The 26,985-nt window shown below is 40.6% G+C and overlaps 3 protein-coding genes across 3 annotated transcripts in view; all 3 read right to left on the bottom strand.

Moving 5' to 3' along the window:
* The window catches only part of LOC311499368 (uncharacterized protein), a gene marked incomplete at its 3' end in the record, with an annotated part of 47,624 nt that overhangs the window by 6,000 nt on the left and 14,639 nt on the right, over positions 1-26,985 (bottom strand). The window contains exons 7-9 of the mRNA XM_084560323.1: positions 25,226-25,399; positions 330-503; positions 34-207 (exon numbers count right to left, since the gene is read on the bottom strand). Coding sequence (XP_084416449.1) covers positions 34-207; positions 330-503; positions 25,226-25,399 — 522 coding nt within the window. The remainder of the gene's footprint in view (positions 1-33; positions 208-329; positions 504-25,225; positions 25,400-26,985) is intronic.
* On the bottom strand, positions 7,549-10,627 carry LOC311499752 (protein NLRC3-like). Its single transcript, XM_084560873.1, has 2 exons — positions 9,130-10,627; positions 7,549-8,643 (listed from the first exon to the last, which is right to left on the bottom strand). Exon 1 carries the CDS (start codon positions 10,496-10,498, stop codon positions 9,131-9,133), a length of 1,368 nt encoding a protein of 455 aa, XP_084416999.1. The 5' UTR covers positions 10,499-10,627; the 3' UTR covers positions 7,549-8,643; position 9,130.
* On the bottom strand, positions 19,539-20,159 carry LOC311499352 (stonustoxin subunit beta-like; the record flags this gene model as incomplete). The annotated part of the gene is made up of 1 exon (XM_084560308.1): positions 19,539-20,159. One exon carries the CDS (start codon positions 20,157-20,159, stop codon positions 19,539-19,541), a length of 621 nt encoding a protein of 206 aa, XP_084416434.1.

Genomic DNA, 26,985 nt, shown 5'->3' with positions numbered 1-26,985 from the left:
TACACTGTGTGAGCTCCTGATGTCTGTCCATACCTGAGAGTGTCCAGTCTCCAGAGTGGATCCTCCAGTCCAGCAGACAGCAGCTTCACTCCCTTGTCTCCTGGATGGTTGTAGCTCAGGTCCAGCTCTCTCAGATGGGAGCTGTTGGTGCTCAGAGCTGAGGCCAGAGAAGAACAGCCTTCCTCTGTGATCAGACAACCTGACAGACTGGAGACAGAAAAATATCAGAAACTCAAGAAGGAGAAGGAAAATCCTCCAGATGTTGAACTTCTGCACCAACATGAACCTAAATCAGGATTTAACTGATCAACAACCAGCTGTATCCTGACCTGAGAGTTTCCAGTTTACAGTGAGGACTCTCCAGTCCAGCAGACAGCAGCTTCACTCCTGAATCCTGCAGGTTGTTGTTACTCAGGTCCAGCTCTCTCAGACTGGAGGACTGGGAGCTGAGAACTGAGGACAGAGCTTCACAGCTTCTCTCTGAGAGGTTACAACTGCTCAGCCTGAAGAAGAATCAACATCAAATGTTTAATTTGTCATTTACTAAATGAATCATGTTTCAAATAGTTCCTAAATCCACCTACAGAGCTTTGTTGGAGGCTTTGACCACTGGCAGCAGCCTCAGAAGAGCCTCCTCTGAAGCAGAGTATTTCTTCAGGTCAAACACGTCCAGATCTTCTTCTGATGACAGTAAGATGAAGACCAGAGCTGACCACTGAGCAGGAGACAGTTTATCTGTGGAGAGATGTTGTTTATTTGTCGGTGATGATGTGAAGATGATGAAGGAAAAGATCTCCGCTGACACTGTCTCCATTGCATATAAGAAAGGTTTATTACAAAAGATTACAGCGTCCAATACAAGCATTGCAACTGCTTGGAGAGCCCCTCTGCCAAATGGAGACTCTCCCGATCTCCTCCGGTCGTCTCCTTTTATACCCAACATGTTTATCTAGATACATAACATAAGATACAAAGGTCATCGCTCCACCATATGGAAAACATACAGAATTCCTTACTCATGGAAAAGATATCTTTACACTCAACTTAATAGTTACTTTTCTAACTCCAAAGTTCCTGTCTCCAAACATTAACCTATACATTTGCCGTTTCCACACCTGACCTTTAATCGCTTGTTCTTCAACTGTACCTTATCTTTGCTTCTTCTTCTGTTCTTAATCTGTTGGACCGTCTATTTCCTAACCCTACCATAAACACTAACTGCTTTATCCATTGCCTTGGTCCACAACTTATGAATGGTTAACTTCACAGAATGTTTCTTTTGAAATATACCTCATTTCCCCCCTTCGAGGCTAAACAAGCCTCGACAAACAAAGGAATAAAACATACAAGTTTAACATTGTTTACAGAAATAACAATTCTGCTTGTCACATAAACTTGGCAACGTAATAATTTTATGGAGTGTGAAAGTGAAAAACCTGTCAGGCAGCTATTTATCCTTAAACATCCCTCAAACAATCAAGACAGGAAAACTTCTCTCACGGCCCCTCTGCCCTAGGTGGCCACATTTAGCACTCCAGCCCAATCAAACTTTAATACTATGTTTAAGGATATGACTTAAGCAAATACACATGAAACCCCAGAAAATAAAATCAATCTAATGTCCATCTTCCGGCTAGTCGTCCCATCGGACCTTCCAATGGACCTTTCCCTGCCTAATTCCTATATCCCTAAACACCGAGAAAAAGAAAAAAACATCTGAGGTACAAATATATTTGCCCAATGGCAAAAACCATCATTCCTCAAACAAGTACTACTAAAATGATACATATGTCTTCATCATATAACAGAAGAAAATTACAAACTATTGTGACTATAGCTAATACAGTCCAATAATGAAAACATATATATGTGAAAAGAAGGTATCCATCTGCAACTTTTCTGCAGCGTTGGCTCTCAGTATGGTATCGCTGATCCGTTGAATCCCAGCATCCTCATTCAGAGCCTTCCAATCCTTCTTATTGTCCATGTTCGAATATATGCAAATTCCCCAATCTTGCTTCTTAGGAGAAAAGAAAAGAAAAAGACAACCAGTATCGTCTTCACAAACAAACAAATGAATCACAATATCATATTAATCACATTCCATTTCCCCCCTTTCATCATAACACTCTATAGGAGGAACTAATAGAAAGCAAAAAATAATCAAAAAATATAACAAAGAGTATAATATGATTCGACATTAAAATGGATATTTCTCCACCAATTCATCTCCCAATACCACTTCATCTACATCAGTTGTTTGCAATAGTGGCATCTGGGTTTGATCCCCAGGCATCACTACTCCAACCCATCGCACTATCATTGTCTTCGCAAAGGTCAACAATAATGTACAGAAACAAAACATCACACTCAATGCTAGAAGAACTGCGACCAAAACTTGCACTAGCACTGCTCCTATTGGTCCTAATTTGTCCTGCAACCAAACGTTCACAGACCATCCAGCTCCTTCTGATGGACCAAATGCATCTCTTATGGTCCTTAATGCTTCTATAATACTAGTCATATTCAAATCTCGCAGCTCACTTGAGTGACATGCCATTAGTGCCAACGGAAGTGCCGCTACCCAGTTTAAGCCCGTATGCTGACAGATCTTAACAATGCGATTCTTTAGAACCCCATTCATTTTTTCACAAATTCCTTGACTTTGCGGGTGATAAACTACCCCAAGACGTTGTTTAATCCCCAACTTTTGTAAGATCAGCTTGATCGTTTTATCCACAAATTCCCTTCCATTATCTGAGGATATCCGATCCGGAAGTCCCCATCTACTTATAACCTCTCTGCACAAAAATTTGGCAACCGACTGAGCATCCTTTCGCTTGATTGGACAGGCTTCAGGCCAACGTGAAAATCTATCCATGACAACCAACATGTATCTTTTCCCTTCAACCGGTCTTATCATATCAACAAAATCCACAACTAGTTCACGCATAGGACCTCTCGGAGTGGGAATATACCCAGGGGGAACTGATACACCCTTTCGAACATTATTTTTCAAACAGATAAGGCATCTGCCTATGACATAGTCAATCTGTTCAAGCAAATAGGGTGCCCAAAAGCCATATTCCTTCATGATCTTTCTCCTAACTTCCCCCCTTGCAACATGAGCTAACCCATGTGCTTCCTGAATCATTAACCCTAACAAGTCTGGAGGTGCTACTGTTAGCCCCTCTGATTTCTCCACAGACCAGTAGAATCCTGAGTCGCTCCTCGATACATCCATCCGATGTGCTGCACATTTAGCTATTGCTATTTCTTTAGGTTTCATCATAGCATGCAACAGCTTCATTATTTGAGCATGGTGTTGTATTGGAGAACCATCAGTTTTCTTAAACCCTCGGCTCTTCCACACCGCTCCAAACAAGTGACACACATTATGTGCATATGCAGAATCAGTATATATTGTCACTCGCTTTCCTTCTGCTAACAAACATACTTCAGTTAGCCCTATGAGTTCAGCAAGCTGTGCAGATGCAGGCTGTGGTATAACTTCAGCCTTCTCAACAACAAATTCTGTTCCTTGTGCTCTTACTACTGCATAACCAGCACTCAATTTGTCTCCCACACGATAACAGGAACCATCAGTCCAATATTCCAAGTCTGCCTCACACAATGGGAGGGCTTGCAAATCTGATCTAAGCCTTGAATATCTCTCTGCTTCTTGAACGCAATCATGTGGTTCGCCATCCTCTGGTGTTGGCAAAGTTTCAGCTGGGTTCACTGTAACACATCTTACCAAAGTAACATCCTCCTGCTCTAAGAGTCTATGGTAATCTCTGAGTCTAGGCATAGTCTATGTATATTTACCATAGTTCAAAAGATTTCTAAGACTATGATGTGTAAGAATTGTCACCGGATAACCCATCGTGACTGATGACGCCTTGTCGTACATCCAATAGACTCCTACCATCGCCCTATAACACAGTGGTAGCCCTAGCTCTACCTCTGAGTATGCAGTAGAATAGTAAGAAATCGGTTGAGGATTTGTCCCAATACCTGTTGGCTGACAAAGAACTGCACACGCATATTTACCTCCAGTAGAAGTAGACACATACAACAAGAAATTCTTGGAGTAGTCTGGAAGCGATAATGCTGGAGCCTCTTGTAATCTCTGTTTGATTGTCTCAAATGACACAAGACCATCCTGCGTCCAGGTCAGATTACAATGAAGCTGAGCATTGCCAGTATCTTTAATCATAGCTCTCAAAGGCCCTGTCAGGCTAGCATAATCCTCTACCCATGCTGAGGAATATCCAGCAATGCCAAGAAATGTCATCAACTCTCTGACGGTTCTAGGCTTTGGAGCCTTACGAATAGCTTCTAACTGATTATCAGAAATACTTCTATGTCCCTGCATTATTGTTTGACCCAGGTAAACTACCTTCTCCTGACAATACTGCAGCTTTTTCTGAGAGGCCTTATGCCCCTTCTCTGCCAGTATCTGTAGTAGTTTAATTGAGTCCTTGTGACATGTTTCCTTATCTGGTGAACAGATGATGATGTCATCCACATATTGAACAACAATACTTTTCAGTACTTGATCTATTCCTGCCAAATCATCCTTCAATACTTTGTTGAAAATATGAGGACTATGTTTGAACCCTTGTGGCAATCTCTCATACTCATAACTCTGCCCGTTGTATGTAAACCCAAACAACCCTTGACTTTCAACACTGAGTGGAACACTAAAACATGCACCACACAAATCCAATACTGTGAAATGCGTCGCATCAGGTGGAATTTGAGCTAGCAAAGTATGTGGGTCTGGTACTTCTGCTGGAAAATCAGCTACTATGTCGTTCACTGCTCTCAAATCATGTACCAGGCGATAAGAATCATCAGGTTTTTGCAAAGGCAACAAAGGTGTATTACTCTGTGGATTCTGAGTTATCTTCAAAACACCTGCCTTCATAAGTCCTTCAATTTGAGGTTCAATCCCTCGAACTGCTTCTTCTTTCAGTGGGTATTGATTCTTCCACGGAGGTCTAACTCCTGGTCTGAGTTCCACTCTCACTGGTTGTGCTGACTTCACAAGTCCAATATCAGTACTATGCTGAGACCATAACCATTCTGGAACTTGTTGCAACATCTCCTCTCTCGTGGGGTCTGAGTCCATTTTAACATTACAAATTGACTCATGTGTCATTCGTACAATTTGTGGCTGTCCTAATCCTTGAGCAGAGATCATAATCTTAATAAATCGTTGATCTTCACTCTTCCAAATAGCCAAATTCTCTGTCATCAGCACAAAAACAACTTTCTCTGCTTCTGCCATCATTTCTCCTACATGCTTCTGATCGTACTCTTCAGTTACCAACAAAGTCACATGTGGGACACTGTTCTTGATATCAAATTCTCTGTCCAAGTATTCATTTGCATTTACCTTCATAGCTGCTCCTTGTGGTCCCAAAATTATACAACCTGAACTGAGTTGAACCTGGTTTGGCTGACAACTCAACCATTCATCTGAACCTGTCTGATCAGTATTCTTAAAATGCTTAAGCGTGCAATGTAGCGGATACTCTGGAGGTTTTGCATTGGGCATGTTTGCCACAATGAACTTTTCCCACAGCTTCACTGGTTCCAAAAAATCAGTACTAAAGTTTCCAATCCAAAATACAGAGGAAGCTTCAGTCTCCATAGTCACCAACAATTGGCGAACAATATTATTTGGCACTTCCACCAAACAACCATCAAGTGTACATTTTATTATGCAATTCAATTTGCACAAAGCATCTCTTCCCAAAAGTGCAATAGGTGTATGTTCTGACACCAATATAGGTATTTTAGTTTTCAGATTTTTATAGCAGAGCTCAATTGGTTCCGTGAGAGGAATCAGCTGTTTTACTCCCTCAAACCCGATTGTCCGAATCAATTGACCAGACATGGGAAGATGTGTAGCATCTTCAGGCCGAATACTGGTGAAAGCAGCTCCGCTATCTGCCATTACTTCCATTGGTTTATTATTTACTCTCACCACTATTGTTGGATCTCTTTCCGGCCCTGATACTACCAGCTGACATCCCCCCTTCGGATCCTCTGGGCACCCCTAAAATCCTAGTTCTGGGCCCCTGAAGGGGTTCACCAGTCTCCCAAATGGTCTCGACTGGCCCCTGAATCCTTCTCTGAAATTTCCTCTGAAGTTTCCTCCTTGTCTATTGCACTCACGGGCGAAATGACCAATTTGTCCACAATTGTAACATACTTCTGGAGACTGTTGAAAGTTTGAATTAAACCTTCCTCCTTTACCTCTACCAAAAGTTCCACAACCTCGTCCTCTCCAAAACTGCATTTGGCCCGAAGCTGGCTGTGGATAAGAAACAACTGGTGGCTGTGGTGATTGAAACTGAACTTGATTTGGCTGAGATTGTACCTGATGTACTGGCGGTTGAGCCTGTACAACCACAGCCTGTTTCTTCTCCTTCTTTTTACTATCCACCAGCTGTATTTGATTAAGCTTTCTAAGAACTTGCTGATCCTGCTGTTTCTGATCAAACTCCTTCTTCCTATATAACTCCACCTGATGAGCTATGTTATCCATGTACGTTCTCTTTGCTGCACTTCCAAGACCAACAACCTCTTAATGTCTCCCATGGCAATTTGTGTTCCCACCATAATTTCCTCTAATTTTGAAATCCACGGATATGCTCCACTCTGTAGGGTTGGCAGCTTTTCAAGTATGTCAGACATATCTGTATTCTGCCATGGCTTGTACTCCAAATTCTGTCCTCGAATTATCACTGGACACATTTTATCACTTTCCTTCTCTTTAGAATGCAATGAATACCTCTTCTCTTCCAACCTTCACCAACATTCTCTTATTGCCAACCAGTCTTCTACACATTTCACTGTCACGTTCCTCAGAGGAGGCTTATACATCCTGTCGTCTCTACTGGTGCGAGCAGTGTCCACAACTAACTCTGGGCAGCTGTCTCCCCAACTCTCGCACACCACAGATAGACAAGAGAAGAACAGATAGGATCTCAGTATCTTCTCCTCACAGATCTTTTATAATAGCTTAACATATAATTCAATATAATTCACACCCATTATCTATCAACCTCTAATATTTGCTTAACTCTTTTGAACTCCTAACATCACAATTACACAAACTTTAATTTATTTTACTTTAAAAATCACCTCAAATCTTTTATTAATTATTACTCACAAACGATATATAATATTACCTTTTTCCTCTACTTCTTTATCACTTATTATAACAATCACTCATGCGTGTACACACTAACCACCCTTATCTATTTGTCTTCAAATCTAAATGTCCTTTGGGAACTCATCCTTTAATGTTAGTGTGTGTTAACTCAGTGTTAATACGTCCTCAACTGAGGCTTATATAAAATGTTTCCCAAAAGGCTCATTACTTTTATCTTTTTCCTCTTATTAACAAAAAGTCTTTCGAAAAAGCTCATAGGTTTTTAACAGATACAATCCTTTTTATTTACTGTCTTCTCAATGAAGCTCATAAATTTTAGCAGATATAGTCCTCTCAGTTTGAGGCTCATGTAATAAACGAATAGGAGACAAATATTTCCCTTCTAATTGCTAAAACAACCTCCTATTTTCAACCGTAACCTATGTATATATTTTCAATATATATATATATTCTTATTATAAACCACATACACCAACTCATGCTTCAGCCATTCACACACACAGAGACACAGAGAAAAGGAGGCTCCACTCACAGCGGAGAGTGCAGCGCTGAACACATACACAACACACACAGGGAGACCGATCCTCTCACACAGAAACGCACACACACAGAGAGTCCGATCCCCAAACCAAACATTCACAACAAAATCACAAACAACATCTAATCTCAAAATTTCTAAGTCGACTCATTCATACATTCCCTATAGCATGCTTTTCTGCCGCTCCTTTTTCTCTTTATTTTCCTTTTTAAATTTATGCTACCTTTTGAGGTGTAGAAATTCAATGAGAGGCTGCTTCAGACACTGTTCGTCAACTAATGTTCGAGTGGGAACTTCAATTGAATTTTAATTCTACATCCCCAGTTCCCAGAACTGACCTGAAATCCACCTAGTGAATTTTCAGGTTTTACGGCCCATCTAAGATCGCCTCCCTGAGGGCTTTAGTCAAATGACTAATGCGGCTTTTTCCTTTTAAAACTTATTCTTCACTTATCTTTACTTTAACTCTTTAAACCTTTTATTTTCTTCACTTCTTTTTACTTCAACTCTTTATTTCTTCAACTCTTTTTACTTTAACTTCAACTCTTTTTCCTTTATTCCTTTAACTTCAACTCTTATTTCTTTTTTCTATCTTCTCTATTGTACTCCCCCCTTTTGCGTTGCCTGTAACGCAATAAAATTGAATTTAGAACGGAGTACCTCCATCAACATCACAGGACACACACCCATACACAGTCCTTTACGGTGTAACCAAGCAGCACGCACGCACACACACTCAGTCCCAACGGACAACGCTCACCGTTTCGGCCGATGCGGTGAGAAAGCGAAGGTTCGCTGGAGCCGACGGCGACGCTGCAGGTCACAGCACGTCCGGAGTTCGTGACGCCAATGTTTTGTTGTTTATTTGTCGGTGATGATGTGAAGATGATGAAGGAAAAGATCTCCGCTGACACTGTCTCCATTGCATATAAGAAAGGTTTATTACAAAAGATTACAGCGTCCAATACAAGCATTGCAACTGCTTGGAGAGCCCCTCTGCCAAATGGAGACTCTCCCGATCTCCTCCGGTCGTCTCCTTTTATACCCAACATGTTTATCTAGATACATAACATAAGATACAAAGGTCATCGCTCCACCATATGGAAAACATACAGAATTCCTTACTCATGGAAAAGATATCTTTACACTCAACTTAATAGTTACTTTTCTAACTCCAAAGTTCCTGTCTCCAAACATTAACCTATACATTTGCCGTTTCCACACCTGACCTTTAATCGCTTGTTCTTCAACTGTACCTTATCTTTGCTTCTTCTTCTGTTCTTAATCTGTTGGACCGTCTATTTCCTAACCCTACCATAAACACTAACTGCTTTATCCATTGCCTTGGTCCACAACTTATGAATGGTTAACTTCACAGAATGTTTCTTTTGAAATATACCTCAGAGACTTCCTGATCTCAGGGACTGTTGGATCTCCTCCACTAGAGAACCATCATTCAGTTCATTCAGACAGTGGAACAGATTGATGCTTCTCTCTGCAGACAGATTCTCACTGATCTTCTCCTTGATGTACTGAACTGTTTCCTGATTGGTCTGTGAGCTACTCCCTGTCTGTGTCAACAGGCCTCGTAGGAGAGCCTGATTGGTCTGCAGTGAAAGACCCAGGAGGATGCGGAGGAACAAGTCCAGGTGTCCATTTGGACTCTGTAAGGCCTTGTCCACAGCACTCTGATGGAGACGTTTTAGTTTAGGTTTGTTTCTAAAGACTTCAGGCAACAGAGGTGTAGTTTGTTGTTCTTCCATCAGGTTGACTTCAGAGTTGATGAAGGTCAGATGGACATGAAGAGCAGCCAGAAACTCCTGAACACTCAGATGGACGAAGCAGAACACCTTGTCCTGGTACAGTCCTCTCTCCTCTTTAAAGATCTGTGTGAACACTCCTGAGTACACTGAGGCTGCTCTGATATCAATGCCACACTCTGTCAGGTCTGATTCATAGAAGATCAGGTTTCCTTTCTGCAGCTGATCAAAAGCCAGTTTTCCCAGAGACTCAATCATCTTCCTGCTCTCTGGACTCCAGTGTGGATCTGTCTCAGCTCCTCCATCATACTTGACCTTCTTCACTTTGGCCTGAACCACCAGGAAGTGGATGTACATCTCAGTCAGGGTCTTGGGCAGCTCTCCTCCCTCTCTGGTTTTCAACACATCCTCCAGAACTGTAGCAGTGATCCAGCAGAAGACTGGGATGTGACACATGATGTGGAGGCTTCGTGATGTCTTGATGTGGGAGATGATCCTCCTGGCCTGCTCCTTATCTCTGAATCTCTTCCTGAAGTGCTCCTCCTTCTGGGGGTCAGTGAACCCTCTGATCTCTGTCACCATGTCAACACACTCAGGAGGGATCTGATTGGCTGCTGCAGGTCGTGTGGTTATCCAGAGGCGAGCAGAGGGAAGCAGTTTCCCCCTGATGAGGTTTGTCGGCAGCACATCCACTGAGGTGGACTCTGTAACATCAGTCAGGATCTCAGTCTTGTGGAAGTCCAGAGGAAGTCGACACTCATCCAGACCGTCAAAGATGAACACAACCTGGAACTCTTCAAACCTGCAGATTCCTGCTTCTTTAGTTTCAGTAAAGAAGTGATGAATAAGTTCCACCAAGCTGAACTTTCTCTCTTTCAACACATTCAGCTCTCTGAAAGTCAATGGAAATATGAAGAGGATGTCCTGGTTGGCTTTGTCTTCAGCCCAGTCCAGAGTGAACTTCTGTGTTAAGACTGTTTTCCCAATGCCAGCCACTCCCTTTGTCATCACTCTTCTGATTGGTCCATGTCTTCCAGGTGAGGCTTTAAAGAGGTCTTCATGTCTAATGGTTGTTTCTGGTCTGTGTGGTTTCCTGGATGCTGTTTCAATCTGTCTGACCTCATGTTCATCATTGACCTCTGCAGTCCCTCCCTCTGTGATGTAGAGCTCTGTGTAGATCTCATTCAGAAGGGTTGAGTTTCCTGCTTTAGCAATCCCCTCAAACACACACTGGAACTTCTCCTTCAGAGTAGATTTAACTTTACGTCCACACTCTGCAGCAGGAGTTCCTGAATGAACAAGAAATGTAATGAATCAGTGAACTCAATCATTTTAATAACATTCACATGTGACTGTTTTCAGTCCAGAAGAATTCCTAGATGTGATTCAGATGTTTTCATCATATTAACATCAGAGTCTAGAAATATAAACTTCTCCCATGTTTCCTCCATTTCCTCTTTCCATCAAGTTAAAGCTGTTAAATCCTCTTACTGCTCTGCAGACAGTCAGCCAGCTCCTCCTGCTTCATTCTCCTCAGGAAGTTCACTGTGATCTTCACAAATAAATCTCTGCTGCTCCTCCTCTGCTCTTCATCCTCACCCTCCAACACCTCCTCATCCTCCCTCTGACTCTCTAAGCATTCTGGGTAATCTGGACTCAGAACCTTCTGCATCTTCTTCAGCTCGTTCTTCATAAAACTGATGATGTTCTCCTCCAGCAGCTGGAACAGAATAATAATCCAACTTAAATGATCAGAACACAATCATGTTGCTCTGAAAGGCTGCTTGTTGACAGCATTCAACATGAAGACTTCTCCAACCAGAATGCTAGTTTGTGGTTGTTGAGGTTAGCAGTAGTAGCTGTGATTGAACATTTACTCACCATGAATATGGAGTCCAGGTCTTTGTGATGATGATCACTGGAAACCACTGAGATCTGCTGCTGAAGTCTGTGGAGAAACATCTTTGATTAAAAGAAATATCTTTGACCAAAATACTTTTGTTGTTTATCATTGTTCCAACTGGCAGAAAGACAAGATCAGAACAAGATCTGCTAATTACTGAACGTGGTGTTTAATCTGTAACTAAATTAAAAACTCTGGACTAAAACATGACAGTCTAACGAACAGAACTGAATAATGATTAATAGATCTGTGTTAATTCTGACCCTGGATCAGCAGACTGCTCTTCATCTTTGAAGACAACATGTGTATCCACAGACCAGTCACTCTTCATGGACAGAGATGTGACTCCAGAGGGATCTGGTCTTTGCTGATGGATCCTGTTAAAATATAATGCAGATTAATACACATTCTGAGTTATTTTGTAAGTGAAACCTTCATATCCTAAATACAAAGTCCTATCTTTGTCAGAGAAATGTATTTTTTCTTTTCTTACCCTGGATCAGCTGACTTCTGTCCATGTTTGAAGTCAACAGGTTGACTCTTAGACTGGTCTCTCTCCATGGACACAGCTGGATATAGGAATGTCTTATTTCTGCTGTTAGATCTTCCTACAAACACAAAACATAACATTTTAACAGTGACATGTTCCTTATAATCAGTTCAGAGTGAAACAGCAATCACATGGAGTCTCATGTAGAGTCAAATTATTATCTAATTATTTTATTTAAACTTCATTTTGAAGTCGTTGCTCTTCTTAACACTTCAAAATGAATAAGTTTGTTTGTTTGTATATGTTTTTCCAGTAATGACCTCAGACTGTTAGATCTCCAAATATATTTAGTTTTTCACACAATCCAACATTTCATAAAGTCATGAAATACGACATTTTACTAATCTGCTCCAAGTGCTTTCTGTTTGTAACTTTATTGTTTAGGATTGGAACTCAAAAATGAAAATGAATTGATGGATGTGTTGACAGTAAAATGCAGCTATGTTTTATCTAAGCTGTCACACTAGTTCTGACACTCCCTGCATAGTTTCTAGGTTACAGGTTATAATCACTTCATCTTTATCCACCAGTAAAACACATGAGTGACTGTTCTTTAACTCAGAGGTTCTTAATGATCTGTACACCTGCAAACGTCAAGTAGATATTTAAAAACAGTAAATCATGAAGAAACATCTTTTGCTGTTCAGTAAAAAAGGGAGATGAACTGAATATAATCAGAGTGTTTATAAATGTTTCTTTGTCTTTAGATCATTTTATGTGTTTTCTTGGTTTGATTCAAATTCAAAGATTGTCAATTCTCTATATATTCAGGACAAAAATTTAAAAGATGTTTCAGTATCTGGAACAGCTGAGACATTTCCAGATTTCTCTGGTAGGATTCTCACCTGCTGAACTTACTTCAGGTTGACTTTCAGGCACTTTCCACCTTCATGTGTTGAGAAGAAGCTGCTCATTCTCTCTCATCAGTCCTTGATCTGAGGACGTCGTCACATCCTCATAACTTCAGAGTCTGTAAACACACCAGAGTGACGTCAAAACCAGTTTAACCAGTGGGAGGAACTGTTTCCTTGTTTCTCTCTCTTACCTGACTGACATGATCCATATGAGATGATGTAGTTCTACATCTGTCCACTAGATGGTAATAACTATATTTAACTAACCTAGAACCAGATTCACAAAACATCTTGAGGCTCAAACTTTATGAACAAAATTAATAGATTTTCTCCTGTTCTTCTGCAGGAGCTGACTGACTGTGAACAGCTTTTACAGAGTGTTAGAAGTTTCTAACAGTCAATACTGCTCTGCTTTGGTAGGATGACCACAAAGTACACTACTCACAATAAGTTAGGGATATTGTGAGAGACTCAGTGGATGTCATAAATACGGTGTTTGTTTCACTTCAGAGATTTTTGGGATAGGGAGGCAATTGTATTGGGGTGATAGACACACCTCAATTTGTGTTTTCCACGTAATGGTCTCACTGTGTACAGTGTGCCTTACATATTATACAAAAATACTAAAAGACAACCCTTTTCAATGTGGCATCAGTTTCAACATTCTGTGGGTATAAAAAGCTGGTATTGTCAGTAAGTCATTCCAAGTTCATCATTCAATCAGCCATGAACACACAACGTCACTTAACGGACGAGCGCCACCTGGCCATAGCGCGCCTTCGGGTCGGTGGCAGTCAGATGTTGCTTGTGAACTTGGTGTGTCTCAAAGTGTCATCAGCAGACTTGCATGAAGACACAGAACTACTGGCAGAGTTTGTGACAGACCCAGGAGTGGAGCCCCACGAGTGACAGACCGCAACGATGACCAGTACCTAAGGACCTATGCACTCAGACATCATTATGCAACTGCCACACAGCTGCAGGCCCGTTTACGAGATGTGAGGGGTACTAGGGTTTCCAGACAAACCATTCGCAACCGACTCCACCGCTTTGGCTTGAATGCCAGACGACCGTTGCAGGTGATTCCACTGACACCAAGACACCGCCGTGAACGTTTGCAGTGGGCACAAGATCATGTGACCTGGACAATGCAGCAGTGGTCTACCGTCCTGTTCACTGATGAGTGTCAGGTCACCTTGCACAGAAATGATGGTCGTCAGCATTGCTGGAGAAGGCGAGGTGAGCGATACACCGAGGTCAACATGGTCCCCAGGGTTCGCTTTGGTGGAGGAGGTGCAACAGTCTGGGCAGGCATCACCAGTCAGCGCAAAACAGATTTGGTTATTGTAGATGGCTCAGTCACTGCACAATCTTACCTCAGAGATATCATAGGACCCATCATCATCCCCCAATTCCGCCAGCACACCCCCAACTTTCTGTTCATGGATGATAATGCTCCACCACATGGTGCCAGAATTGTCACAGCTCGACTTCAGGAAGTTGGAGTGCCTCATATGGTATGGCCAGCAGTGTCCCCTGACCTGAACCCCATAGAGCACGTCTGGGACCAGCTGAAGCAGAGACTGGATGATCATACCCCACCCCCACGTGACCTGGCAGAACTGCATGTAGCACTTGTGGAAGAGTGGAACGCATTGCCTCAGAACAACATCATGAGGCTAGTGAGGAGCATGAGACGTCGCAGTCAAGCTGTCATTGCGGCAAATGGTGGAAACACCCGCTACTGACATTGTCAATTTTTGTTATTTGGGGCTATCCTTGTTATTGTCTAAATGTTTGGGCCTCCAAGACTTCAGAGTCGTTCGACACTATCTTATGGAGCCGCAAGTTTGAGGCAGCAAGCGTCTCTTGTATTCTTTTGAGTAGGTCGATGGCCTTGGCTGCTAATGAGAAGGACTTGAGGCCATCATTGACATAGAAGTCTTGCTCTACAAAGCGTTTGGCATCCGTGCCGTATTCACTTGCTCCATGCTGTGCCGCACAATGAAGACCACGGATGACTAACGCTGGTGACAGGCTATTGCCGAATACATGGACTTTCATCCTGTACTCGACAATCTCATTGCTGGGTTTATTGTCCTTGAACCAGAGGAACCAAAGAAAGTCTCGATGGTCTTCTCTGACGACGAAGCTGTGAAACATCTGCTCGATGTCCGCTATCACAGCCACTGGCTCTCTTCAGAAATGGAGCAAGATTCAACGACAACTCTGATTTGAGTTGGCTTACGAGGGTGGTATACACCAAAGACAAGTTCTTCACTTACGCTTAAGTTAAGTCCTCCTATGGCATTGTGAAATGAGGACTTCCATGCCCAGTGGCTCTCTGGGCGATCATTGAACTTGTTGAGGCCAGAGTTCACAAGCTCGCGATGCACCTTGTGATATCACTCATACCAGTCCTATCATCATTATGTAGCTGTAATGAGACCCTGTTGAAAGAGAAAGTTTCTTGCAGTGCGAAGGGAGGGTTTGCAGGGGGCTTGCGATGAATGGCTGGCGTTGGCCTATTGGGTTGTTGTGCCTTATGATCGCTGTTGTCTGTCATGGTGCATTGGCAAACCACCGGCGTTGACCTCTCTGGCTGCTTTGCTGCAGGAAGATCACTGTTAGGTAAGGCATGAGAAGTGCTGCTGTCATCTCCACTGGTGGCTCACTTTTATCTGTTTGGATCAGGCCAGCTGACAGTCTTGCCTGGGCCCTGGACGAGATAATCTTAGATGATTTTAAAGAACCCCCCCCCCCCCGGCTCCACTCTCTCTCTCGCGCACGCTCTGCCTTACTCTGTCCCTCCTCCCCAGGACAGCGGGCCCCTCCCGCATCACTCTCTCTGTCACCTGACTGCAGCTGGATCTCTCTCCTCTCTGTCTCATCCTCTCTGACGGCGCTGCCAAACTCAACTGTTTCTGTCAAAGATAATGTACTGTGTCAGGCTTTTATACAAGCTAATGGACGTTAACATTAGAGCTACGTTACGTTACAAGGCTGGTAAACGTTGGCTGCGCTGTTTGCGCTGGTTCTTACATTGCTCTACGTTCACTTTACTAGTCCCAGCTTCACCGTCACCACCTTTTTTCAAATATTTGTTAAGAAAATCTTTAAGGTCTCTATTTTCTTCTTCTCTTCTTCTCTTTTCTTTCCTTTTCTGAGCACCGGACTTGTGCTGACCGGACATTTTGAGCGTACGGAACTTCAAATCAAACGGCAACATCAAATTTTGATCAGTGGCCAAACCATTTTTGTGTTGGGGGTGGTGAGGTTCTTGACCACTATTTCAAGGACAATTAGGAAGAAAACAAATAAAAAGCTTTTATGTAACTCAAATATTACATGTTTTTTTTTTTTCCACAAATAGGCCTACTTTAATTATTATTATTTTTTTTTTTAATTATTCCATAATTTAATGAGGGCCCAGTTCTGGGCCCTCATTAAGTTCTGGGCCCCCCCCCCCCCCCCATGGTCGCGGGTACGCTGCATGGCGATGTGAACTGAATCGTGATGACTCCTGCTGCCCTCTCTGTCTTCTGCCTCTTCTGCTGCTTCAAGAACTTCAGCTTCTGCCAAGGCTACAGCTACCTCCTTCTAGTGTTAATTTCGTCAGATGAGACGAGACTAAATATGTTCGTCAACGACCTTTTTTTCCATGACTAAGACGAGACGATTATGAGACTGCACCATTGTCCAAAAACGCTGACTAAGACTAAATTAACATCCATTATTGTTGACGAAAAAAGACGAGACTAAAATGTTTTGCATAAAATAAAAACTAAGATAAAATCTCTCTTCAGTTTCGTTTACAATTGTCTCTACTTTTTCATCGTGAGATAGAATACCGTAAATTCCGGACTATAAGCCGCTACTTTTGTCACTTGCTTTGGACCCTGCGGTTTATACAACGGCGGATGGATTTTTACAGCTAACGGTCACCAGGGGCGCACTATCATGTCATAGACGATGACACGAGGATTAAGAACTGACTTTTCTGGTATAGTAGGCTGGTTATTTTGATACAGTAAACGGCCGTGTTACTGCACCTTTACTGCTGTGTTGGCTGTTTTCGAAAAAGATGCTGGTTATTTTGTTGAGCAGCCGGGTTACTGCACTTTTGCTGCCGTGTTACAGGCAAGCACTTTTAAAATCTAATTAAATGTAGCCATTTAACGTTATTGCCTCGTCAAGCGTTGTAAGCTTTGTTTTTTGTTATACTGCACTACTACGGTACTATGACTGCAGGAAGTGCGCTAGGAGCGCACCGTTGTATTATTTGTGCACTGCACGAATGCTGTTTGTAATGTCAATGATGTGAAAGTTTGATCGATTGATTTTTTGTTTGATTGATCGAAAGATTTATGTTTGTCAAATGTAAATAAATGGGACGCTTTGCGTTTCCAAACAGTAATTTCTGTCCCGACAATCCCCTTCGTGGTAGAAGAAACTCTTACGGTAATTAAACATTAAAACACCAGCGGTTTATAGTCGGGTGCGGCTTATATATGGCACAACCTGTAGTTTCCCCAAAATTTAGCTGGTGCGGCAAATATTCAGGTGCGCCTTATAGTCCGGAAAATACGGTATTCAACTGTTAGGCCTTCAAAATATTCCGAATGAGTTCGTGCTGTTGCTGCCAGCCTGTGGCTATGCTGCCAACATGTGGCTGCAACATGAAACTACATGGAGCAAGAACACCCATAGATAGACAGTAGCAAACACCAGAGAGATTTCTGCCAGAGTGGGTGCAGACGTCGACATGCTAGGTAGAAGGAAGAGGCTCGGTATTTGACTGAAATGGTTATCAGAAATAATCTCAGAAATAATTTGTTATATAAAAAAAGACTAAAATGTTTTGACTAAAACTTGACTAAGATATATTGAGTTTTCTTTTGACTAAAACTAGACTAAAAATGACGAGACTTTTAGTCGACTAAAACTTGACTAAGAAAAAAAGATATGTGAATGACTAAATATGACTAAAACTAACAAGGACATTTGGCACAAGACTAAGACTAAGACTAAATTAAAAATAGGTGACAAAATTAACACTACCTCCTTCTCATGTCTTAAAGTTGATAGCTCAGCCAGTTTGCGTGCCTCTTTGACTTTCACATCTGCAGTTAGACAGGCCTCTTCCACCCTCAACTGAGTGGCTAAACGAGCCTCTGCTAATTTTATTTCTGCTTCTTGCTGAATGAAAGGACTCTTGCACGTACAGCTTCGGCTTTAGCACAGGCTCTGGCTGCTGCCCTGCTAGCTGAGGAAGAATTAGATGACTTGAAGGAGATAGAACACTGAGATTTTGCCTTGGGCGCGGAGTCCTTTTCTGTAACACCATGACCTTTGTCAGGTGATTGTTCCTGTCTACCTTCACTACCATGTGACATCATAGATTGAGCTCCTCCAACGAGGTATGAGAAGAGTTGGATATGACGACCCTGAGCATGTGGCGTTGAGCTAGCATAGTACCTGGCTTTTTTTTGATGCTGTAGAGCCTGCTGTGAAGTCACTTTTTTACTATTCTGTCCTCAGTGTGTGTGTCAGCAGACACATCGACAGATAGTGAACAAGCTTCAAGAGAAACTCAGAGGTTGAAGTAAAGTTGAATGGTCTTTAATGATGTCTTCATTCTCATGAAACAATTTTGTAAAACTGAACTGATACAAAAGATATAGCACTAATTACTGACTGATTACTCAAATATAATATATTCACAGATGTGATAATGCAGATTACTGTAGTTGTAGTTCAGTGTTAATTTACCATTAGCACATTTACATGGAAATAAACTAAACATTTATGTATCATATCAAAAAACACTACACAAATACCTGTGTAACAACAGAATTCAATGAAAATGTGAACACAACTCACAAGCGATAATTTTCCTTGGAACAAACAGTGAGAGGAAAAGAGATGATAGCTGGAGGTACAAGCAGACCACATAGCATGTAACGCTAATGCTTTTCTGATCAGTCTCTCTGCACGGTGTCATGTGACTAAATCTACCTATCTGAACAAAGGCTGGAATTAAACGAGATATAATGTGCTACTCTTAAACGCCAGTAGGAGGAGGAAAAGCATTACAAATACAGGCATTAGGCCACATGATAAATAAAATAAAATTAAATAAAAGCAGAACATTTTCTAATTTTTTATCTTTTTTTCTGTAGTGAAAATGTTAGTTCAGATAACTAACCAACATCAGCGCTCATCATAGCAACAGTGGATATATGCAAACGTCCAGCGAGTTGATTGCATCTTCGTATTCATCAACAAGATTTTTGATCCTGATAAAGGAAAAGAGATTTAACTGAATACAGGGAAACACAATCACACAGTTACACAAGGTAAAATAATCAAGGGTTATTAGATAGCAGTGTTGTAGTGCAGCAGAATAATGGATTCAGTATTAATATGCATACGTCAACAATCTGACATAACAAGTAATACAGTTTGGATTTCAGGATACGTGTACCCGTTTCAGAAATGAAATCTCTCAGTTTGATCTTCATGTGTCCAGGATTATCCAGATAGAAGTGATCATCAAAGTCAGTCCAGTTCTTCCAGGAGTTCAGTGGTTAGGAGATCATTTCACTACTTCTAAGACCAAACATATTCTGACATCAAATCACAATCAGTGATTCAACTGTAAACCAAAGAGAAACATCATCCACCATCAACATTTAAAGCTCAGAGTTGAAGCTGCTGTCACTTCAAAGACTCTCCTTCCTACAGAGAATACAGAGACACTGAGGAACCAGACGACCACAATCTAAATCCAGGATAGAGAGGTTGAGTGAATGTGGTGTTGAAGGTGTAGAGGTGGATCAGTTTGTCAGAGGAGACACTGTAGAAAGACAGAGTTCCAGCAGGACAGTCCACATACACTGATACTCTGTTAGAGACAGAGGAGGAGGAGATGGATGTTTTTATGTGATTGTGCCAGACATAGTAACCACCATCATCAGAGCAGAACAGTCTCCAGGACTGATTATTCCCTCCAAACCAGCTGTCACTCTCGTTTGCTGTCATTCCTCTGTAACTCACTGATATATTAACATTTCCACTCCACTCAACCTCCCAGTAACAGCGACCAGTCAGACCATTTCTACACAGCAGCTGATTCCAGTAGTTAAATCTGTCTGGATGATCAGGATATGGCTGCTTCTCCTCCACATGTGTCACCTTCCTGTTGTTGTCAGACAGTTTGAGGTTTGTGTTGACTGAGTTTGTGTCCACTTCAAGTTGACAGAAATCTGATGGAGAGAAAAAGACACAACACAGCTGCAGTTTATCATCTGACACATCTGATGGATTTCTTCTTTCTTTACTCACTGATCTGTTGTTCATTAATGTAGGGACCCCTGTTGTCCTGTTAATCTCATCCCCTTTCTGGAGGTTGCCCTGCTGAAGAACCCTCCTTATCGACCAATCTTTACATCTTAGCAGTAAAGGTGCCAGTCTCTGATGCTGAACAGACCCATGCTAAGGGGCCTCTTTGAACACTGAGGACCTCGATGAGTGAAAAGATGCAGATTTCCCACTCTTTTCCAATTAGTCTTGAATTGAAAGATGAGAGGAGTTATCTCTCCTATTTCATATGGACAGAATCTAGAAGTCTTAACATTATATTCCATTAACATTTTAAACCTGTGATGCATTACTTCTTCCTTTTCAGAGATACACACATGCAGACATGCTGAACCCTTCTTTCATCTCACACCAGAATGACCAGGGGAGGAAATCCAGATAAAGGTCGTAAATTCCATACCTCCCAGTGTAAAGGATCACAATGAGACGATTTTGATCCTTGTACGATAAAGTTGAGATGATCTAGACCAAATTCATATAATTGTTCCACAGTAAGATGGATCAACAGTGTCCTCAAGTGGCTATGCTTAAAATAAATTTTCTTTCTTTTAAACATTGTTAGAACTAAAGTGTGTTGAAAGTTATGTTCTTATACTAACAGTAGCTATAACTATTGAAATTGCTATCATAGAAACCATAATATTTCCTTTATTAGTGTATTTTGTCATTCAGATATGTCATCTTGTAATATTATTGTTAAATGTTGCTGCATAGGCAAAAGCATTGCTAACGAACCATGGTGAATGATGGAATGATTAACTTAGTTAATAAAAAGTAGGTTAAGAAGATCAGGTAACAGGATATCTTTAGACAAAGGACTATGGGTGTTGTCTTTCTCTTTCTGTGCGAAGAATATGGAAACCCAATCCAAAACCCGCCCCGGGAAATGACATATAAAACCAGCTGGACGTCTTTGTCTCGCTCTCTTGGCTTCTTCCTCTCTTCCTCTTGTTTTCTCCGTACTTTAGCTTTTTCTTCACTTTTTCTTAGTCCTCTTCTATGCATATATTCGCATTTTTATACTTTGTAACTTTGTCTATTTAACAACAACTTGGGTATTTGTCTGCAGAACTTTTCCCAAGCTTTGTTGTTTCTTGTCTGACCCTTTTTTTTTTAACAACGCACAATTTTTGTAGATAATTTAAATTTTTTAAGTTTTATTCGTTGTTCTATTCTGCGCGCCAAAGTACCAAATAAGAAAGCCAACCTCAGTTAACACTCTTCCACACACCAAGAACCAAGACTATCACCATAGCAACGACGCTACTCTAGAGAAACCATGACAACCTGGTTTCCTCTGTTATCTACAAAGGTATTGTAAAGTTGCAATCTACTGCTTTTGCTTGTACACCTACAACGCTCTTGGTGGGACCTGAACCTAGTGGTGAGTGATGGAAGCTCACCACACATAACCAAGTTTTAAGCACATGGCTTTCTGAAAACCTCAAGAGCAGGGACGTGCACAGGGGCGCTGCACGCGACCGGCAGCAGCCCTAGTAGGAGCACGTCGAGGTTGTCGCATAGACAGTAAAAGATAGGGTTGTCGGGTGAGACGACTCAACGTTGTCGGAGAAGGTGAGTTTGTGATGTATAACAAATGAACGATCATCATCATCAAGTTTTATTAAATGAATTAAAATCTTCATAAATCCAGGCTGAGTTTGCCACGTTTAGCAGACAGATAGCTTGCAGACAAGCAGCCCGTTATCACACAGCCTAGGCTATTTTTTAGGCATTAGGCAAACTAAGCTACATGTCTGCTGATAGTTAGTTTCTCACATTTCGTTTTAGCAAGAAGAATGAATGATGGAAGTAATGCATCACATTAATTATTTTATTCAAAATGGTTAAATGCTTAAATCCTATCACTATTTTTGGTATTGTTTGAAGCCAAGATGCCCACCGAAAAAAGGCGGATTCAGGAGAGGGAGAGACAATTAAGGTAGGCAGCAAAGGGCAGCACAAAAGCCAACCAGCAGGTGAGACAGAGACTATGCAAATTGATTAATTAATCAGACTCATATTTTAGCCTACTAATGGCAATGTTTCATAATTACATTACATTTAAGATGAGGAGCAGTCACAACTATGTGAGGAGCAGTCACAACTATGTGAGGAAAATGTGGACCACCAGGAGGACGAGGCACATAGGGCAGGTACGCCTAAGTGATGATCACCAAATATGAGATGAGAGGACCATGCTAGAAAGTACAGGGTTAAAAAGCTGCATGCTAAATAATTGTAATCTGAAAAAACATAGGCTATTTTAGAATTAATTTCAAAGATCTTGCCTGAGCAGAACATAAATACCACTAGTGGGCATTAAAATAATAATGATAATGGCAATAACAATAATATGTAATTGGACAGATGCATCAGCTGCATTCAGAGAGCCAGAGCCAATCCCAGATGAAAATCCTCCTCTTCTCTTCACTTACTCATCTCCACGCTGGAGGCCCCCAGCTGCTCAGCTGCAGCTGGCTGCCAGGTAGTCTGCTAAAGAGAGCAGCTACTCCAGGGCTCTCCTATTTAGGTTTTCTTTTATTATTATGTGTGTGTGAGAGAGAGAAACGTTTTATTTATTTATTTATTTTTTCGAGTTTTCTGTATGTTGTGAACGTTTTGAGAAATTGACAATAAAAAAATCTTGAATCTTGAATCAAAGCAGCGACGCGGAGCTTGCTGAGGAATCTGCACCAGCTCTATTAGCTACCAAACAGAAGGTTTTCTGGCTAACTCTTCAACCAACAGGAGCCACACAGCTAGTTAGTACCGAGCTGCTAGCAGGCTACTTCAAAGCAGAGAGCGACTTTTCCACCAAACTGGTAATATTACCTGGGCCTAGTCAAGCTAAGCTAAAGCTGTATTGAGCTGTTGTTATCATTTTGGTCATAAGGTCATAGTAAAGTTGACTCCGTTGACCTCGGCTCCGGCGGTGCCGTGTCGTCATCACTGCATCAAACCGGAAAACGCCGACCCTCTGCCATCACCGTCCTCTGCTGAGAAGACTCTACGAAAAGTAGGCTGAATCTTTCTGCTGTTAACCGCTTGAGATCAAGAGTTGGTGTCATTAACTTTGAAACTCCCCATTAATATCTTTAAGAGAATTTTGATCAGATCAGTTATCACAGGTAATCCACTCCCGTTAGTTTAACGCTATAATACATCTCCATCCTTCACCATCGCTCCACAAACACTCCTAATTTGTTATTTCAGATCTCATCATACCCATTCTATTTGATTTTACAAATATGTGCATATGTTCTATTAGTACCTCATTTATTCATAGTTGTTACTTCAGTAAATAAATATTCATTTGCACTTGAGAAGTTGTTTGTGACATTCTTTTATGGCAGAGAATGAATGGTAGAAAATGTGTTAAAGAATTCATCCCTTTGGTTATGAAATATATTTGAGATTGATAAATTGATTTGAAGTGTGTTTTTCCAACGTTAAAAGGAGGTGGTGCCCTAACGATTTAAAAAGCATAACAAACCCTACATTAACATAAGGTTTAATGATGATACTTTTAGTCAGGATTCTCTTGTCAGTGATGTTTGAATGAATAAATACCACAACTATCAGCTTTGGATTTAAACACAAACTGACACTTTGATGTTTTATCATCATTAGTCAAACTTACACTTCCTGACATCAGGTTTTAACCTCTGCTCTCCACCGTGGTCCATCCTGGAGGAAGAAACACAGTTAGAATGATTTTCTATCCAACATGAGTCCTAACTGCTGTTCAACATGAAGCAGAGTTCATCAGTTTATCAGTGAGACACAGAAACAGACTGAAACTCATCAGTATAGACTGTCTCTGATGTTTCACTGTCTGAAAGATAATGAAATGTAGAAATAAACAGAGCTCAGTCTCCACTGTCAAATATTGACCATGAAACCAAAACGTGATTCTTTGTATTAATATTCTGTCTAAAACAGACACCTTCTTGTCACTAACTGTTAAAAGGCCTGCTAAATGTATGTCAGTGGTGTCTTACACAAGTGAATATAGTTTACTTGTACATTCATTTGACTGTGATTGTCAGAAATAAGCCTGGAGCTAAACAAGAACAAACACTGTCAAGACTTTTTCCTTAAATAAATGATGACCTGTTGAACAGTGCTAAGAGTTATATTAAGTATGTTACATAACATTATTTGACATGTCTATTTGTCTGTGTATAATTTTCCTCCAGCTGATCCAGACAGGCTGCAGTGACGTCCAACATGAGATGAAGAGCTGAACTAACAGGTCTTCTGGTCAGTGCAGAGAACAATTTGAAAGTCTTCACTTCATCACTGATTCCTTGTTACAGCCCAGATGTGTTAACTTTAATATTGATGTTTTTCTAAATGTAACATTTGACTTTAAATTGTTAAACTATTTCTTGAATAGCAGTAACAATGTAATGTTAAATGCTAAATGTAAAGTTGAAATAAATATATGGATGTTCTGTATCACTGAGTTGTATTTGTCTTTATTTCCTGTTAACTGAGCCTTTATAAATGCTTTATAAGGCATAAATAGTCCTCACTTTACATTAAGTTTACTAACGATCAATAGATGGTTAAGAACTACCTTAATTAACCATGAATTACAGTAAGATTACATGTTTACAAACCATCTATTAACACACTTAGTAACTATTATTAGATGTGTCAATAATAAGATGCATAAATGTAAAATTTATTTAAATAGTTTATTAGTCATTTACTTACACTTTGTAAATTGTCTTATTAAGGAGTCTTGAGAACTCCTTAATAACTACTTTGTAAATACATTAATTTTGAATTCATAAATGACAAACTAATAATTTGTGAAGAATGGAAAATACAATTATTAAACACGTGATACAGATGCTTACGAATTATGAAGCCTTTACAGCTGCATTTTACTAATGATCAATTAATGTTGGACTAATGCTTTATAAATGATAAATTAAGTATTTACTAATGCTTTACTAATGCTTCATAGTGTTATTATTCTAAAGTGTTACCGACAAACCTACACTGTGTGAGCTCATGTTGTCTGTCCATACCTGAGAGTGTCCAGTCTCCAGAGTGGATCCTCCAGTCCAGCAGACAGCAGCTTCACTCCCTTGTCTCCTGGATGGTTGTAGCTCAGGTCCAGCTCTCTCAGATGGGAGGGGTTGGAGCTCAGAGCTGAGGCCAGAGAAGAACAGCCTTCCTCTGTGATCAGACAACCTGACAGACTGGAGATAAAAAAATATCAGAAACTCAAGAAGAAGAAGGAAAATCCTCCAGATGTTGAACTTCTGCACCAACAGAACAGGTGACTTTAATATAGACTGGCTCTCGCATAACTGTTCACAAAAAAACAAACTGTTAACTACTACTTCTGCCTGTGGTCTTCAACAGCTTATAAATATACCTACTTGAACATGTCTGAGAGGGCGGGGTATTAAGAGCTCAACATGTATTGACCATATATTCACAAATGCTCCTAAACAATGTCTCACAACTTTTTCATTGCCTATTGGTTGTAGTGATCATAACATGGTGGCGGTGGTAAGGAAGGCAAAAATTCCAAAAACGGGACCCAAAATAATTCTTAAAAGATCATACAAATGGTTTAAAACTGAATGCTTTAAGGAGGAGGTAAAGAACCTAAGTTGGGAGGAAATTCTACAAGAATGTAACCCAAACAAAGCTCTGAACACATTTGATGAAATTCTGATGCCGGTAATAAACAGGCACGCTCCTCTCAGGAAATTCACAGTCAGAAACACACATACACCATGGTTAGATCATGAAACCAGAGAGCACATGAAACACAGAGCTCAAGCAAAGAAAACTGCAATAATAGCAGGATATGAGTCAGACTGGATAATATATAGTAAGTTAAGAAATTGTGTTACAAAGTTAAATAGAATAAAAAAGAAATTTTACTATGAAAATAGGATTATTGATATAAAAAATGATAACAAAAAAGTATGGAAAACACTGAATGAATTAATGGGCAAAAACCCTCAAACACCATCATTCTTAGAGGTGGACAGCAACTTCCTCACTCGACCATCTGACATTGCTAACTATCTTAATAAATATTTCATAAATAAAATTGATCAATTAAATAATAATATGCCGCCTATTGATATAAATAACATATCCAATCTATTAATAAAATATAACATTATGAAGGATAAACAATGTACATTTAAGTTTGATAAAGTAGGTATTAAGAGTGTAGAAGATATGTTACGAACTTGTAAAAATAAACCACCAGGCATTGATAATCTTGATAGTAAGCTACTAAAGCTGGTCGCAGAGGAAATCACACCTCCTATCTGTCACATTGTAAATATAAGTTTTGCCAACTATCAGTGTCCACTACAATGGAAGCGTGCCAAGATAATTCCATTACCAAAAAATAAGAAACTGCAATTTTCAGGAGCCAACAGTCATCCCATTAGCCTTTTACCTGTATTAAGTAAAATTGTGGAAAGTGTAATGTTTGAACAAATGACGAACTACTTATCTCTGAATAATTTACTTACAGATTTTCAACACGCATATCATAAGGGTCACTCCACAACATCAGCTCTAACTCAAATGACAGATGACTGGCTTAGGGAAATAGATAAAAAGAAACTAGTTGGTGTGGTTACGCTTGACTTCTCAGCTGCAATCGACCTAACTGACCACAATTTACTGTTGAACAAACTTGAATGTTATGGGTTTGAGGTGTCCTCTTTGTCCTTCCTAAGGAGTTATCTAACTGACAGAACACAGACAGATTGGTGTTTTTCTGAAGAGAATGTTGTGTCATGTGGAGTAC

The sequence above is a fragment of the Chelon labrosus genome, assembly GCF_963514085.1.
Source record: "Chelon labrosus genome assembly, chromosome: 14".
NCBI classification, from domain to species: domain Eukaryota; kingdom Metazoa; phylum Chordata; class Actinopteri; order Mugiliformes; family Mugilidae; genus Chelon; species Chelon labrosus.
The sequence above is the reverse complement of the archived record's forward strand: the minus strand, read 5'-3'. Positions and strand labels throughout refer to the sequence as shown.

Excerpts from the sequence above, each read along its gene's own strand:
- LOC311499752 (XM_084560873.1), bottom strand. The coding sequence starts at position 10,498 with ATGACAAAGGGAGTGGCTGGCATTGGGAAAACAGTCTTAACACAGAAG.